The sequence below is a fragment of the Prosopis cineraria genome, unplaced genomic scaffold (genome assembly GCF_029017545.1).
Source record: "Prosopis cineraria cultivar Desert tree isolate PC_DT_omini unplaced genomic scaffold, ASM2901754v1 PC14, whole genome shotgun sequence".
Taxonomy (NCBI): Eukaryota; Viridiplantae; Streptophyta; class Magnoliopsida; order Fabales; family Fabaceae; genus Prosopis; species Prosopis cineraria.
Genome location: NW_026555345.1, coordinates 991306 through 1007593, shown reverse-complemented (window position 1 = coordinate 1007593; position 16288 = coordinate 991306). Strand labels below are relative to the sequence as shown.

The window sequence follows — 16288 nt, the reverse complement described above, 5'->3', positions numbered from 1 at the left end:
GTGAGATTCGTTACTGCTGTAAATATATGGAGGAACCTCCAAACAACAGCCCTTTCTTGAATACAAAAACTATTTTATAGAAACAAACACATTCGAAACCACATATATAATTTAATTATTAATAAATTTTATAATAATTAATTCTTTTTTTATGAAACTTTAACATAATTTTTTCAATATTATTATGGATTCAAAGGGTTATTTTTAGATGAAAAAAATTATAATACCTTAATTTTTTTATTTTTTAAAACTTGTCAACTCACGAATAGTTTTTTACTAAATACAAATTGATACTTGTTAACTATTGAATGATTAATTGTTAGAACATGATCTATACTTATCTTTTTATAGTTCAATTTTATCATATTTTTAAACTTATCAATTAATTAATGACTTTTTATCAAATGAAAATGAATACTTATTAATTATTAAATGATTATTTGATGAAACATGATTTACAATTATTCCTTCATACAACCAAACTCTTTTTAAATTATTGAACTTGTTAATTAGCAAATAATTTCTTATTAAATATGAATAGGTATTTATTAAAACATGATCTACACTTTCTTTCCCAATTATACAACCAAACTCTTTTAGATTCTTGAACTCGTCAATTAACAAATAATTTCTTATTAAACATAATCTACACTTGTCTCTTTTCATAATTAAATTATTTTAAATTTTTAAACTTATTAATTAATGAATGACTTGTTATCAAATATAAATAAATACATGATAATTAATAAATGATTTTTTATCAATTAAAAAAGAAATATAGAGTTATTATGATTCTTCTATATTTAAAATTATTTTTAAATCAATGCCATCATGATCTGGGTGATATTTCAAAAATTTTAATTTTTGAATTAGTCCAGTTGTGATATTTCAAAGTGTTGTCTAATACTTTTCCTGCATAAAACACCAAAATATTGTGGGTATGCTTGGATACTTTTTTAAAATTAATTCTAGAGTAAAAATTATGATTTTAAAAAATTGTATTCAAACCTCCCAATTTTTTAAACTTCATTTAAGATAAGTTAAAATTTATTTTATTTTAAAAAATTAATTATAAACATTATTAACATGTCATTTTAAATAGTAGAATTACTCATTTAAAATTAATTTTAAAAAAAATATCCAAATACCATTAATTTTATCATAATTAATTTTTAAAAAATTTATCTAAATATCATTATATTCTAATAATAATTTTTTTATAATTAAATTTTTTAATTAAAATCCAAACACACCTTTGTGAATCACCAAACCTGCGTTCCAAATATGGATATTATTGAATATTGATCATCTAATCCCAACCGAGAACCCTTCTCCTTTTAGGAAGCCTCTCTGATCACTCTTCTCTCCTCCTCCGTTCCCACTTCCCAATTCTATCATGGAGCCTCTCTGCTTCCTCTCCTCCTGCTTCACCCTCTTCCTCGTCTCCTCTCTCCTCCTCCACATTCCGTCTGGTAATTCATTTAACTTTCTAAATCTCTCTCCCCTTCTCGCTTCTTCTTTGCTCTTTTATTTAACATTTTCTCCATCTTTTCTTCTTCAGCAGTTCACGCTACCACTTTCACATTCGTCAACCGATGTCACTACACCGTCTGGCCCGGAATCCTCGCTAATGCCGGCAGTGGAAGCCTCGACACTACCGGATTTGAGCTCCCCACGGATGCTTCCCGCTCTTTCCTTGCTCCCACTGGCTGGTCCGGCCGCTTCTGGGCAAGAACCGGTTGTCACTTCGACGGATCCGGCACCTGTGTCACGGGAGACTGTGGCTCCGGCGAGCTCGAGTGCAACGGCGCTGGCGCATCGCCGCCCGTCACTCTCGCCGAGTTCACGCTCAGTAGTAGCACTGGAGGGCAAGATTTTTACGACGTCAGTCTTGTGGATGGGTACAATGTTCCGATGATCGTGGAAGGGTCGGGCGGGTCGGGTCTGTGTGCTTCTACCGGGTGCGTTTCCGATCTGAACCGGCAGTGCCCGGAGGAGCTCAGAGCGGGGGAGGGAGATGCGTGTAAGAGCGCGTGTGAGGCATTCAACAGCCCCGAGTACTGTTGCAGCGGCGCATATAGCTCGCCGGCGACGTGCAGGCCGTCCGTGTACTCGGCAATGTTCAAGTCGGCTTGCCCGAGATCGTATAGTTACGCCTACGACGACGCTACGAGTACGTTTACTTGTACGGGTGCAGACTATACGGTGACGTTTTGTCCATCCTCTCCAAGGTAAAGGAGCGAGCATGCTTTTTCTTTTTATTGCTACGGTACACAAACATTGACTGACCCTCTTTTCTTTATCCGGCACTCACGTCTGCTCCTGAAGCATCCAAACTAGAATTAGAATATATGCCTTAACCTTTCCATAAAAAATAAAACATACGAAATACATGTAATATTCAAAAAAGTTTAATATGTTCATAAATATTCTCTTCAACTTGCACCTTTCTATTGAGTGAATCTTGTTTTAATTTTAAATTGCATTAAAGTATTAAATTTGGATATAAGTCTTTGTGGGAAAATACAACCTTATAATTTTATCAAGTTTTGCACCTAGTTTTTATAATTTTTTGCAGCATTTTTAATCCCTATAATTTCAACAAGATTTTGTGATTTTTGTTACTAAAACTTTTACAAAAACATTGAAAAAAATATAAAAACTAAATCAAAATTCAACAAAATTATAAAGATCCGTGATCGTGTTTTCATTTTCTTTTTATTCAGCCGCTCACATAAAAATTTTATTGGATTTTTTTTTTAAATTTTTTTAGAAATGTAATTTCTTATTTTTTTTTTAATTATAAAAATGATATGCTGGGCATATCTTTGTTGATAGCATAATTTATTAATTAATAACTTTAGAGAACCCTCAAAGACTGGTGTTCGTAAATCTGTGGTACATACTTTGCATGAAGAGAATTGCGTCATAATCGAATTAGCATTAATCAACGCATTTGATACATGAGATGCCACGCTACAAACCAGTGCCTGACTTCAGTAGCAAGAACATTCCGTTATAGCTGCACGTAGGCAAGATATTATTGGAGTATAATTTTTCTATGATCTTGACAGCGTACAATACTTATAAGAATATTAAAATCCCATTACGAGGTGGCATTTCCATTGTATAGGGCCATGGAATAACTTTTGAATGCTTTGGCTATAAATTATTGGTTGGTTTAGAATAGATGTGTCTTAACAATGGTTGGTGGATTTGCCTTTAATCATAGATCTCACTCACTCACCGCCACTTATCACCAACACAAATGAGCCAATAAGTTGTAATTACTTCAGCTAATGAATCTCTCTCTGATTTTGGCAGTCAGAAATCTTCGCAAGATTATTCCCCTCCCATGATGACCTCAACACCAACGCCACCATACTCACAAGGATCAGGATTTGGAGCAACCTCCACTGTCACCGGAGTAACCATGGGCTCCGGCTCTGATTTCGGCTCCGACCCCAAGTTGGCCTCGGAGTCGGGCTCAAACTCGGACCCGACTATTGGGTATACGGTTACGGGTTCAGGGTCAAGTGGAGAGGCCATGCTGGCAGATAGCTCATATATTGCTGGCTTGGCCATGGGAGCTTCGCCCACCACACTCCCTTTATCGTCTCTACAATCTGCCTTCGTCTTCATTTATAGCATTTTGCTTAGTTTCTTCCTCGTCTAGCTCACCAATTCTCGTTATTAAACCGACCATTTCAGGATAAGTGTGCTTATTTATGATTAGTTTGATACCTTTATCATCGATAAACTGAGTCTACTCTTTTGGTCAAAAAAAAAAAAAAACTGAGTCCACTTTGTGATCTTTCATTTTTGGTGTACATTGTAATGCATGATTTATTTTTGTGGGGGGGCCACAAGGAGCATATATGCAATTTTTAGCCGCCCTGATTTGCTGGTCAGTCACATGAATAAGAGGGTGGAAGAAAGTTACTTGAAACAGGCACTGTAGACTCAGCTGGTGTTTCTGTTGTCAGTGGCAGTGTACACTTTGCAAACTTCACTAGTTATCTGCTTGGCTTTATCTTTCTATTTTTCATCGCCTGAGATGAAAAATTTAGATGAATTTGCGGTGAGAAAACATAAAGATTAAAGATAAAATTTTTATAACTATCATACACATGGATTAACTGGCAAGAGAATTATACTAACTTAATATGATATACATAGATTAACAAGAGAATTATACTAAATTAGAGATTTTGAGTTCAAATCTTCAAAATATATGCAGCAACATTTGATGATAGAACTTTTTATTAAAAAGAACTTGACTCATTTCCACTGGATCCAAATTAGTTGAAGCGTTCTTTATCAAAAAAAAAAAAAATAGTTGAAGCGTTTAAAGGTATCTAATGATTGCAATAATAAGAAGATTATGAGGGATGGGCCAAACCGCCAAAGCAAAAGATGTAGATGTTCCAATATGCCATTCTAATCTCAGTAAGACCATTAAATTAAAGTGAAATATAAAATAATGTGAGTATGGTCGGAAGTTGTAAATATTCTGGACTGTCATGTTTGGGGCCGGCTTTCTTTTATCAAGGGTAATTTTCAAAAAAGAAAGGATCATGTCTGAGGCGGAGAGGGCCTACCACTAAGGAATCTCTCTATATCAGAATTATACATTCACGAATCCTTTTGACAATTATCCAACTTTTCTTTTTTACCAAATAAAAAATAAAATTAAGCTTCAACAAAGTCTTTTCCACTTTTTGTTAACTGAAATTTTCAAGACAATAACTATAAGGTATTTGTAAAAATCGTTTTAAAAGCCTCAATCACACAATATCGAACCATAAAATATACCAAAATGAGTGTTGTTGGGCATCCTATCTTGTTTGCTGAAAAAGTCACATGAAGTGCAATGATCAAGCCACAAAAACTGTCACATGTTCTCATGTGGTTGATTCTCTCCAATTTTTTTTTAAAGTTAAGAGTTATTTTTATCTTTTAACTTTATTTAAAAAAGTTATTAGACACCCTAAAATTAATAATAAATCAATTCTCTCTCTTTCAACATTAAAAATTTCCTTCCTTATCATCCTACTGTGTGTTTACCTTTAGTTGGCCCTACATTGAATCCTTTTAATTTTTTTTATCGGATAAAAGAGCAAATTAGCTCATAGACTATAGTCCATGAGTGTCTAAAATTTTAAACTCTTTTTTTATACAAGGTTCCTCTTCAACTTTTAAAAATGATGCGATTCAGATCCTGTTATTAATGAAAGTTAACTTTAATCGTTAGTTGACCAAAAAAATAATAAAAAAAGACTTCAAAAATTATAGAAGAGGGCCAATAAAATTTTCTTGGTCCTTTTCTGTAATTTTTGATGTCCTTTTATGTCATTTTTATCTTTTATTGTAATTTTATTGTCTTTTTTTATGATTTTTGAAATTCTTTTTTGTCATTTCATGATTAATTAACAGTTAAAATTAACTATTGTTAATGAGAGGTACTAAATTATACCAAGGAAAATATTGCACAAAAATGAGTTTAGGGTCCTAAGCGCTACTGAACCTATAGTTTAGAAACTAATTTTCTCTTTTATCCTTTTTTATTATAAAATATTAAGTTAAAGATCTTTTTTTGTCTTTAATTTTACTCAAAAGGGTCAGACAAATATTTTTATAATAAAAAATATTAAAAAAATAAAATGTGAGGCTCACTAATGGTGAATGGTGGTGAGTTAACGGTAGGGTAATGAGAGAGAGAATTTTTAACTTTAAAAGATATAATTAACCCATAGTTGAGTTTAAAGTGCTCAATGACCCTTCGAGTAAAGTTGAGGGGCAAAAATAATCATTAATCCTTTTTAAACAATTGTTAGAGATTATGATTCAAATCCTTATAATTTTTTGTGATTGTTTTTATATATTATGTTGGCCTAAAATTTATCATATATTTGTTATATTTATAATTGAGATTTTAAGAGGTATTACTGGTTAGCCAAATTAACATTTTTAGTTGATGAAAAAAATTATATATACTTGGTCTCTTTTGTAACATTTCAAATTTTAATGCTTAAATTACTAAAGAATTAATTAAGTTCAATTATAGTAATTGAGTAATTTTATGTGGTGTGTGGCTAAAAAGGTCAAGTGAATGTAATCAGTTGTGATTTCAACCCAAATTATGGGTCCGGAATAAAGACAGGCCACCCAAGCATCAAAGAAGGAGAAAAACATGAAGGATTGTCTCTATGCCACATGTCGCGGCATGTCGCACATTTGCTGCAATGCACAAATTATAACTGAAGGAAAATGAACTCTTTTGACATGTGCTGTAGCACATGGCCCTTTTTCTATAGAATTTAATCGTGAGTTGAGACAGAAATTAGAAGAGGAAAAAGAAGGAGCTTGTTCTTGCTTTGCTAGGGTTTTTCATATTGGTAATTTGTGAGTTTGGTGTTAGAAAACACTAAGGTAAGTGTCCTATACCCTAATCTTTTTTTCCCTTGTATTTTTATGAAGTTTTTGGTTAAGGTTTGATAATAGGAGAAAATTTTCAGTCCATATAAATTATGGGTCTAAATCCATTAACTTAAATGAAGTTAATGGTTGTTTAGAGTATTTAAATCTAGAGATTATGAGTTTTGACACTTTTGATTGGTGAATGTCATTAATGTTCGAAAATGGACATTTAATTTGAAATTTTGGAGGTAGTTGCGGCATTTATGACAATATGGACACTTAATGAAGCTATATAATGCTAAGGATGGTTAATGCACTAAAAAGGTAAGCCCAAAGGTGAGAAATAAGGGTGTTGGGTATCGTGGAAGTGAAAGTATGAAAGGTGAAAATGTATTATTGATAATGTTAAAGAGCTTAAAATTATTTAAATTGTAGATTGAGTGTTCAGGCACCATATTTGGCTTGGAAATCAAGCTTAGAAGTTAGTTATTGAGAGGTAAACCTTTGACCTCTCAAAAGTTTAAAGTAACTGAGGAAACCTTACTTTGAATAGTTGTTTGTTAATTGAATGTTAATTGTAAAATGTGCATATTAACATGTATGATTTAATTGTGAATGTGAAGTATGTCATGAGCATTGATGATTGGTTGAATTGTGAATATGCAATATTTTATTTGAACTTGAAATGTATAATTGATGTCAAAGTGATTTGAAAAACTATGATTATATGCATATTTTGGAATGAGAAATGTGATTATATGTGATATGGTAATTATGTGTGGAAGAAGAAATTAGTGAATTGGAGTTCAAAAAAAAGTAGAATGTTGTGAAAATAATGATTAATACTCACTTAAGTAGCGTATTATTATAAGCCCAATGTGCTGATATTAAAATAATAGAATGGTGAATTTAGTGAGCATCATACATTACGTGATCAGTTGGTGGGAGTTCACCTGAGGAGAGGAGTAGTTAAAATTCATATAGTATTTTTAGCTGCCTTCTGGTGCACGAGAGTATGGCCTTGTCCCATAGTGTATTGAGGGACTGTCCCATAGTTTGTCGAGAGACTAGAACCTAATTATCTCTACTAGTTTATTGAGATGGCTAGCTCAAGGTATACATACCTTAGAGATTCGAGAGCGATAAAAGCCATGGTCCAAGAGTGAGTCCTGTGATCTTTAGCTTGGTCACATCTTACAATTAGTGAGCTTGGACAGTTTAGTCACACGAACAAAGCCCTTTTTGATGTCATAATCCACGATTAGAGAATAAGGAGGGTATAAGGATGGTTTAATCATGCACATATGTTTCTATGATATGTCACATAATTGTTTTAGTTTGTGGCAAGTCATGTTAATAAATTGGGTCATTATGACATGTCTATATATCTTATGGCAATATACCATGTGATTGAGATAAAAATGATGTGAGAATTATGAGAATGATAGTTGAGAAATAATAATTTGTGTTACATGTGTTTGTATATAATTTGAGAAAATCAACTCTAATTTTATGTTTTTATTTAATTGATATGCAACTATATAGGATAAATTTTACCTTCGTTACTAAGTGACTAGATTCACCCCTCTATTTTAAAATTTTACAAGCTTTAACTCTAGTGCAGAGAGAGAAAAGGCTCCGAAGGCTTAGGAATCTGAGCATTTCTATTGTAATGCCTCTTTAATTCATTTATTTTGTGTAATATTTTGAATATTTCTAACTAGAATGCATTCTGTTTTACACTTGCACTATATAATTGTTTGGGATGTCTAGAATGTATTTTGAGCCTTAAGATATTGTTTATAATAAGTCATAAATATTAATAGGGCCAAAATATTATTGCAAGTGTAGTAAGGTTGTTTTAAACATGATATGGATGATTTTTAATGAAACACAATGCTAAAACCTCTCATTTCTGTTTTTGATATTAAAAGAGTTGATGAATAAAAATTTAATATAGTGGTGTATATGTGCATGTGATGTATTGTACAGTTAGTCCCTAGGTCTAATGAGTATGGTCTAAGTGTTAGGAATGATATTTGGCACATGTATGAAATTTTAGACACCCCTTTGTTTATGAAAAGTGAGAAAAGTTGTGAAACTGTATTTGAGTATTCAACTTTCTTGTGTGACTTAATTTGAAAGTAAGATCCACATCATTAGCTAGTTTATGAAAAGAGCTTTTCATAAACATTTAAATCATTTTATTCTGATAGAGAAACAAGGTATGCTGAAAGTTGCCTAGATCTGTTGTAAAATGATAGCATAATTATTGTCATGAATGTGCAACACATCGTGACGCGTGGCACAGAAAGTGACAAGCTGTGGCGCATTACTTTGTTTTTAACAACTTGAGATTTTTTAACTGTTTTCAACTCCTTTAACTACTCTGAGGTATCTCATATTTCTATAACATTATTTTACTTTGATTAAAAGTTGATAAATGGTTTCTAAAATATTTTAAACTATGAAAACTTAAGATCTCATTTCTATAAATTACAAACTGGATAATCTCTTTATAAGTTAATCCTTTAATTATCATGAATTTAAAATGTTAATTGTATTTAGTATGCAAATATTTCATCTTCATTTATAGACAATTATTACAATTCACATTTTCTACAGTAAAATTTCTTGCTTCCTGCTCATGAATTTTTTGCTATTGTCATATTAGTGATTTTTTCACGTTAAATTTCATATGTCATCCTTTATTATTTGATCTAACTTCTTTATAATCTATTTTGCCCTTATTTTTTTAAGGGTTAAATATTATTTTTGCCACTCAACATTACTCGAAGAGTTACTGGAGACCCTAAACTCAACTTTGGCTCGATTTTATTCCTTAACGTTAAAGTTTTTTTTTCTTGTCACCTTGTCATTTTCTCATTGTCTCTTCACATGACCCCACATTATTTTTTAATATTTTTTATTATAAGATATTTGAGTTGATGGTGACCACTAACATTTCGAGTAAAAGTTGAAGATAAAAATAAACTTTAATCCAGTAAATTATAACAAAAATATTTAAAAGAAAATAGTGAGACTTGCTGATGACAAATGAATGTTAGGCATTATTAACATCATAGTGATGATAAAGGAAATATTTAATATTAAAGGATAAAATTAACTTATAATTAAATTTAAAGTGCTCAATAACTTTTTAAAAATTTGGTAGAGCTGACGAGGGAAAAAAAACCTTCTCAATTTTTTTAATTTCACTTGTCATTTATGAGCATTCCAACAAAAATTATTGTGAGAATGACAGTTAGGTTTTAAAGAAATGAATTAATGATAGTTAAGTTTTGAAATTTTTTTTACAAAATAAATTATAAATATAAATTCAAAAAATTATAAACAAAAATTTTTGTTACAATTTAAAAATTAAATTTTGATATTTAAATATTTATTTACAAATAAAACTCCTAAATTTATAATAATTTGAATTGATATTTTTAACTTATTTAAAAAAATTGTTAAAAACTTAAGTGATGTTAATTTAATATTTTGAGACCTCATTGTTATTCTCCCAAAAATATTCCGTGCAATGGTGAATGCACTCATGTAAGAGGTCAGAGAGAAGAAGATGAACGCGTTATGGTGTTATGGAAGAAGATCCTGGTCTGGTGCTTTAATTGTGATGAGTAATTATTAATTTCTTCATAATAATTCAAACAGTATTGTGGAGTAGAATCAATATTTCACTTCAACATTCCTGTCCTGTCCTCTTCCACCATCCCCTCCTCCATTCTCCTGCTTTGTGCTTTCATCAATGGCCGAGAGGCTTTCTTGCCGAAACTAACTAAAATGCCAAAGGGTGGGAATCATTCTACTCAGTTTAATTTGTTTTTACTAACTTTTAATTTCACCGACATACAAAATTATAGTTTAATTAATACTACTGCAATTAAAAAGATCTTATGATTTCATATTTTAATTAAACAATAATAATGAAATTATGAGGGGTTACATGGTGATTTTATTGTACAGATAATCGTGAAAAGAAAATACTTAAGTGAGATGGTAAAACGCGCGGTCTGTTCACAAAAGCCGTGGAAAGGAAGCATCCTTATCCTTAAGACCTTTTTCCGAAACACGCGTCTTATTCCTCAACAACCTTGTCTCCCACGTCACTTCCCAGGTGATCCCCAAGCTATTATCCTGAGATGCCCCCCCAAAAATTATAGGTAACTTGTCTATCATCGTGCTTTCATTGCTCATTCAAAGCCATAATTATCATTAATACAATTTTGCAAATATAATGATATACTTCAATTAAATTTTCAGTTACCTTCACTTTTGGGTTACCACCCAACAGTTAAATTTGGATATCTTAGGAAAGCTTTCTCAAACACAAGCTTTGAACACAATTAGTCTACATAATAATCCAAAAGCATCATTAATGATTAATTATTATTAATTAACCATTAATCACTATTAAGGCCTTAGAGTAAATGAAGAGGAAAGTGGGGAGTTGATCGGCGTGGAGGCCAAAGTCTTTGCTGATGTCGGTAGCTACAAAAAGAGCATTGATGAGCTGAATCTGAGTGAGGTGCACGAGGGACTTGAGGGCATGGGAGTAGTTGAAGAAGGTGTAATCATTGCTGGCAAAGGCTTGAATCCAGACAGCGGCAACGAAGCCGACCCATTTGCTGGAGGTGGAAGAAACGGGACAAGTCGAGTTGGCGCGCTGGAGTCGGTCAAAAAGAAAGAATGTACTGTATCGTAATGGGCCTCATGACTTGAATGATGCAGAGGACTGGTTAATCCTATCTAATGTGTGTTTGATTTTTTGTAAAAAAAAAAATAGTTTATTAAAAATTTATTTTTATAAAAATTAATTGAATAAATATAACTTTTGATCTTTATACTTTACACACATTTTATTTTTTATTCTTATATTTTTTTTCAATGTTTTAGATTTTTACATTTTTATATTTTATTATTTTTAGTTCCTCTATAAGAAAAGTATAAGAACTTAAGAAGGACCCAAAATAATAAAAAATAAAAATGTAGGAATTTAAAATATTAAAAAAAAATTAGGAACTAAAGCAAAATGAGAATTAAATACAAGGATTAAAAGTCATGTTTATCCAAATTAATTTAATGAAAATCAATTGTTATAATAAAATTTGTATTTGAATATTTATTTTTAAAATTTAATTTAGCAAATTAAAAGTTATGTGGATTAATGATTTGTGCTTTTAAATATACAATAATAAAAAAGGACATTAATTTATAATAATTTATGATTTTTGTTATGTACTCTCTCTGATTCTATCTATAAGTCATTTTTATTAATCTCATTAATAATAATATAACAAAAATACAAGAAATAAAAGTAAGTAAAATTTTAAATATAACTCTCAAATAAAATATAAAAAGTAAACAAATAATATAATATTATTTTTTTATCTTTCTCTTTCTTACTTTTTAAGTATAGTTTAAAAATTTTAATTTAAAACAAAATAATCCTACCAGCTAGTGACTTATAAAGTAGACCAAATTATACTTCTAGAAGGTGATTAATATACATGGATGAGTAAACGTTTTAAAAATGTGAAAATTTTAAAATAACATAAAATTTGATATGTTATATAATAAGAATAAAAACTATAAAGTTTCATATGATGGAAAAAATTATATAATAAATAGCCCAATATTCATTAATATTAAAAATTAACATAATTAATTATTCAATTTATAATGTACAATTTGGTCACTAATTGAATTGCAGATTCTATTTATCTCTTTATCAGAAGCTGCACTTGAAATTGATGATAGAGATGCATGGTTGTTACTATCATTGTGAGAATTAATCATATTTTCATTAATCTCAAAACAACTAAAGTCAAAATTAGTTGTAATTTTTTTAATAAAATTATATATAGCCATTATTGCACCAACTATATGAACTTACGTTAGACATGGATAACTAGACATGTGATGTAGGATTGCAAATATGTTTTTTCAAATCTTGAAAGTTCTTAGTATTTAAGTTAATTTCATGAGATTTATTGTGAAAACAAAAAAAAAATCATGTTTTTTAAGACTGAATTTTTTTTTTCAGTGGTATGATAATAGTATTGTCAGGACAATAGTATTGTTTCTCCTTGCATATCTCACAATCACTGATTTCACGCCATACATAATAGAATTAAGAAAATTGATCATGATGGGTTAAGTGTAAACCTTACAGCAGCGGTTGTTGCAATTCTTGTTGGAACCGTAGCATATGTAACAGCGGTTTTCCAGTATTGTCCATTCATAATATAACTGAATGTTTCATTTTCCTGTAGATAGTCCAACTTGCTAAACACGACACGCTAGATGATGACGAAACAATAACCTGTGAGAAATTCACAGTTGATAATGAGGAATACTTCCTTATCATATCGAAGCTGTGTTAACAAGCGTTTGTTAGCTTTTAAAGCTTTCAGATTGTGACTTTCTGTGTCCAGATTGGATATCGACATCATACTTTGCCTGTATATTGTATAACCTATACTGAAGCTTTCTCCAAGCCAGGAATCAGCCAAAATGATAAACCTCATGGATCTCCTTTCACTTCTTAGTTCCCATTGTTACTTAAAATTCTGCATCCATTTACTTGGTAGTTGATTAAATATGGTTGTGTTCTGGCAAAGGAAGGCAGAAACTTGGCTGCTGCCTCATGATCCATGAGCACCACATCAATACTGCTCATGATAATTAAGATACAGAGAAAAAAAAGTAAAACTACTCTTTATAACAAGTTAAATATCAGTCATTGCTGCATCATTAATTAAATAAGATATATATCCTCGTTTCCCAGAAAATTGGGAAGCTCCTATAGTCACTTTTTCCCCCCAACCCTATTTCATAGAATTAATGCTGGTTTTAATTAAGAGGGTTTCACATCCTTATAAATCTTCGTGTTCTTTCCCCCTCTTGATGGATTCTTTTCGTCATTAAAAAAGGAGGTATCCTTCTCCCTCATGTGCCGGATGAAGACTTCTATCACGTGTTTCTGTGTTGCAACAAATATTAGGAATTTTAACTGATGTAGTTTTGGTAGCCGATTATTTAGAGAGTTGAATTTTTACATCTCCAGGTGCAAAAAGATGGATTAAGAACTTCTTGTGCTTGATTTAAGACCTAGCCATTACCTGATATTGTAATGAAAAAATCTAGTACATTTTTATGTTCATCCTCAATGTCAGGTATATACGAAGCTACAGAATTACCAAATTATGACCCTAGACCTTCATTTTATAAAATTTAAACGAATGATTCTATCATGATTTTTTTTTATAACAAAAACTAGATTTGTCCCGCGCCATGCGAGACATGTGAGAATTGGTCAAATGAGTTATGTAGAAGATGTTTGTGCCTTTTATTATATAAAAATTGATGTTGTTTGTGTTTCTTGGGTGAGCGCATGGAATGTGATAATCTTATTTTGTAGACTGTTGATTGTTTAGTGTATCAAATACAACGAAAGTAAATTACTTGTAATTATATAATGTGATGAATGATGCATTAGGTGTGAGAATTGCTGACGACTTTTGCAAGATTGATTTAGAAGTTTCTCAACTCTGTTCAGGAAGCGCGAGTTATAATTATAAATTCTAATTCTTTGGAATTAATTATATAAATTATCTTGAACTGAAATATATCCAAACACATGCTCATCCTAGAAATATTTTCTTTAATCCGATATCCTCTTTGTTTTTAACATGTTAATTTATTATTATTATCATTTTTATTGTATTTTATAAGATCTCATTTGCAATGGATTTTTTTAGGTATTATTTAACATGATATAATAACGACGAAGAAATGCACACAGCGATATAACACACAAAAAAACAAAAGCAAAGCGAACAAATTCACAAAGCTTAGCACGGACACTAAAATGATAAACCCATTGAAAGATATAGCTAACTTAAACAAATGAAACATAAACTCAAAAATATAATAATAAACAAAATGAGAAAATGTTGTCGTAGAAGAGAAAGGCAAGGGAACCTCACCACATTCTCATCTCAAGGCAAAAAAATAAGGTTAAAGTACAAATATATTCTAAAGTTTTTCTAGAGATATAATTAATATTTTAAAATATTTAAAGTCACAATATCATCATAATATTTTTCAAAACATTACAATCTTTGCTCAACTTAACGAACGACCGAACGGTGTTAACTTTGTCAAGTGGGTCCCATACAATGCTGTCGACTTGTTTTTTTATTTGTTTTCTTCACTCTTGACTTTTCAAACAACGCCCCACGTCATCTTAATCTCCTTCCTCAACCAATCAAATGTCTTGCTCTCTTCTCCTTCTTCACAACTTGCAAGAATAAAAAGGAAAAGTTATACACAGGTTTTAGACACAAAAAAAATTATTATTTTAAGTTTCTTTAACAACTGAACTTAAATTATTGTATTGTCATAATTCGGTTGTTAATAAATTTTATAATAATTATTTTTTTGTGTAAAAATTTAATGTAACTCAAAAAAAAAATGATAAAACTTCGATCAAGCATCCTCACTCTCAAGTGAAAATATAACACACAAATCCAAACATGCAAATACAAGAAGAATCACAAAAGCTTTAAATGCATACCAGTCAAAATCTAACTGCAAGAAACCCATTTTGAGCTTCATCCCCATATTAATATTCTGATCGTCCATGAATTGATGAATATGGCTTTAGCTTGGCCGGTTAATGGAATCAATGGCCAAATCTACAGATATACAAAAACAAAGTACCCCCATTTCATTGCAAATTGACAATTCATATCTAAGGAAATGGCTTTAGCTTGGTTATTATTTACTAGAATATGGTTTTAGCTTGACCTGATCATCTACTTTTTGGCTCTAGCTTCAACTTCATATCCTATCTGATCTCAGATGGCCGATTTCTTTGACTGTAGATCCATGCTTGCTTTCTCCCATAGCCGCGTCGTCTCGCCTTCCCGCGACCAACTCCATGCGACACCTCTTCTACAACTGTCAAGCGCAGAGGTAGGGGTAGGTGGTTAGTTACGAGTTAGACAGTTAAAAATGGGTCGCTTTGGACCATTTGTTTGGGCGTCCGCAGCAAACTGTTCATAAAAAACCATCAATTTAAGTACTTAACATATTCCTTCCATTTAAAAATATAAAATTTTTTTAATTAAATTTTACCTCTTAATAAAATAATTATTTTTTTAAATTAATCATATCTTTTTGAAGATGTCATGTTTTTTTTTTTTTCACATTGTTGTATGTTTATAATCTTTCTCACTTTGTTGAAAAAGAAATTAAAGCATGCCTAATCGTAACTATTAACATTTAATAAAATTTTATATTATTTTTTGTAATATGATGTTAACATATTTTTTTATAAGATCTATTATATTATTTTTATTCAACTGTTATAATAATATTTTATGCAATTTAAAACGGCTGAAATTTGATAAAGAAGAAAATTAAAACAAATATAATGTATTATAACCTACTAAAAATAGACAATACATTGAATACAACATGTGACTCACATTTTATCAAGCTAGAACTTCACATAAAGATATATATTCAAGTGAAATAATGTCCATAAACAAATAAAATAAGTAAGTGAATTGTTCTCCAAAGTAATTCAAACTAATGGAATTAAAACAAATAAACAAATACAACATGTTACTAATGGAATTAAAACTAAAAAATGGTTCAAACTAATCTTGAGAGGAGAAAAATATATAACCAAGCAATTGTGTTAATCAGGAAGAGTTGCAAACTATTGACCTTGAGCTGGCTTGACATCCAAAGTGCCCCGCCAGACGTTGATATCAAACCATGTGCTTTGCAATAATAATAATTAATTTAAAATTTTGTAAAGCATGTTGGGTGG

General features: G+C 30.7%; 1 protein-coding gene across 2 annotated transcripts; it reads left to right on the top strand.

Moving 5' to 3' along the window:
- Positions 1-1311: 1311 nt before the first annotated feature.
- LOC129293263 (thaumatin-like protein 1) lies at positions 1312-3949 on the top strand. 2 transcript variants are annotated; one of them, XM_054931130.1, is made up of 3 exons: positions 1312-1472; positions 1562-2231; positions 3325-3949. In XM_054931130.1, exons 1-3 carry the CDS (start codon positions 1397-1399, stop codon positions 3674-3676), a joined length of 1098 nt encoding a protein of 365 aa, XP_054787105.1. In that variant the 5' UTR covers positions 1312-1396; the 3' UTR covers positions 3677-3949. The 2 variants fall into 2 exon arrangements, with proteins under 2 accessions (XP_054787105.1, XP_054787106.1); XM_054931131.1 differs by having other exon boundaries at positions 1315-1472; positions 1565-2231.
- The last annotated feature ends 12339 nt before the right edge of the window (positions 3950-16288 follow it).

Coding starts and splice junctions, on each gene's coding strand:
- LOC129293263 (XM_054931130.1), top strand. CDS start 1,397: ATGGAGCCTCTCTGCTTCCTCTCCTCCTGCTTCACCCTCTTCCTCGTC. Junction 1,473..1,561: donor CCTCCTCCACATTCCGTCTG/GTAATTCATTTA, acceptor TTTCTTCTTCAG/CAGTTCACGCTACCACTTTC. Junction 2,232..3,324: donor TTTTGTCCATCCTCTCCAAG/GTAAAGGAGCGA, acceptor TGATTTTGGCAG/TCAGAAATCTTCGCAAGATT.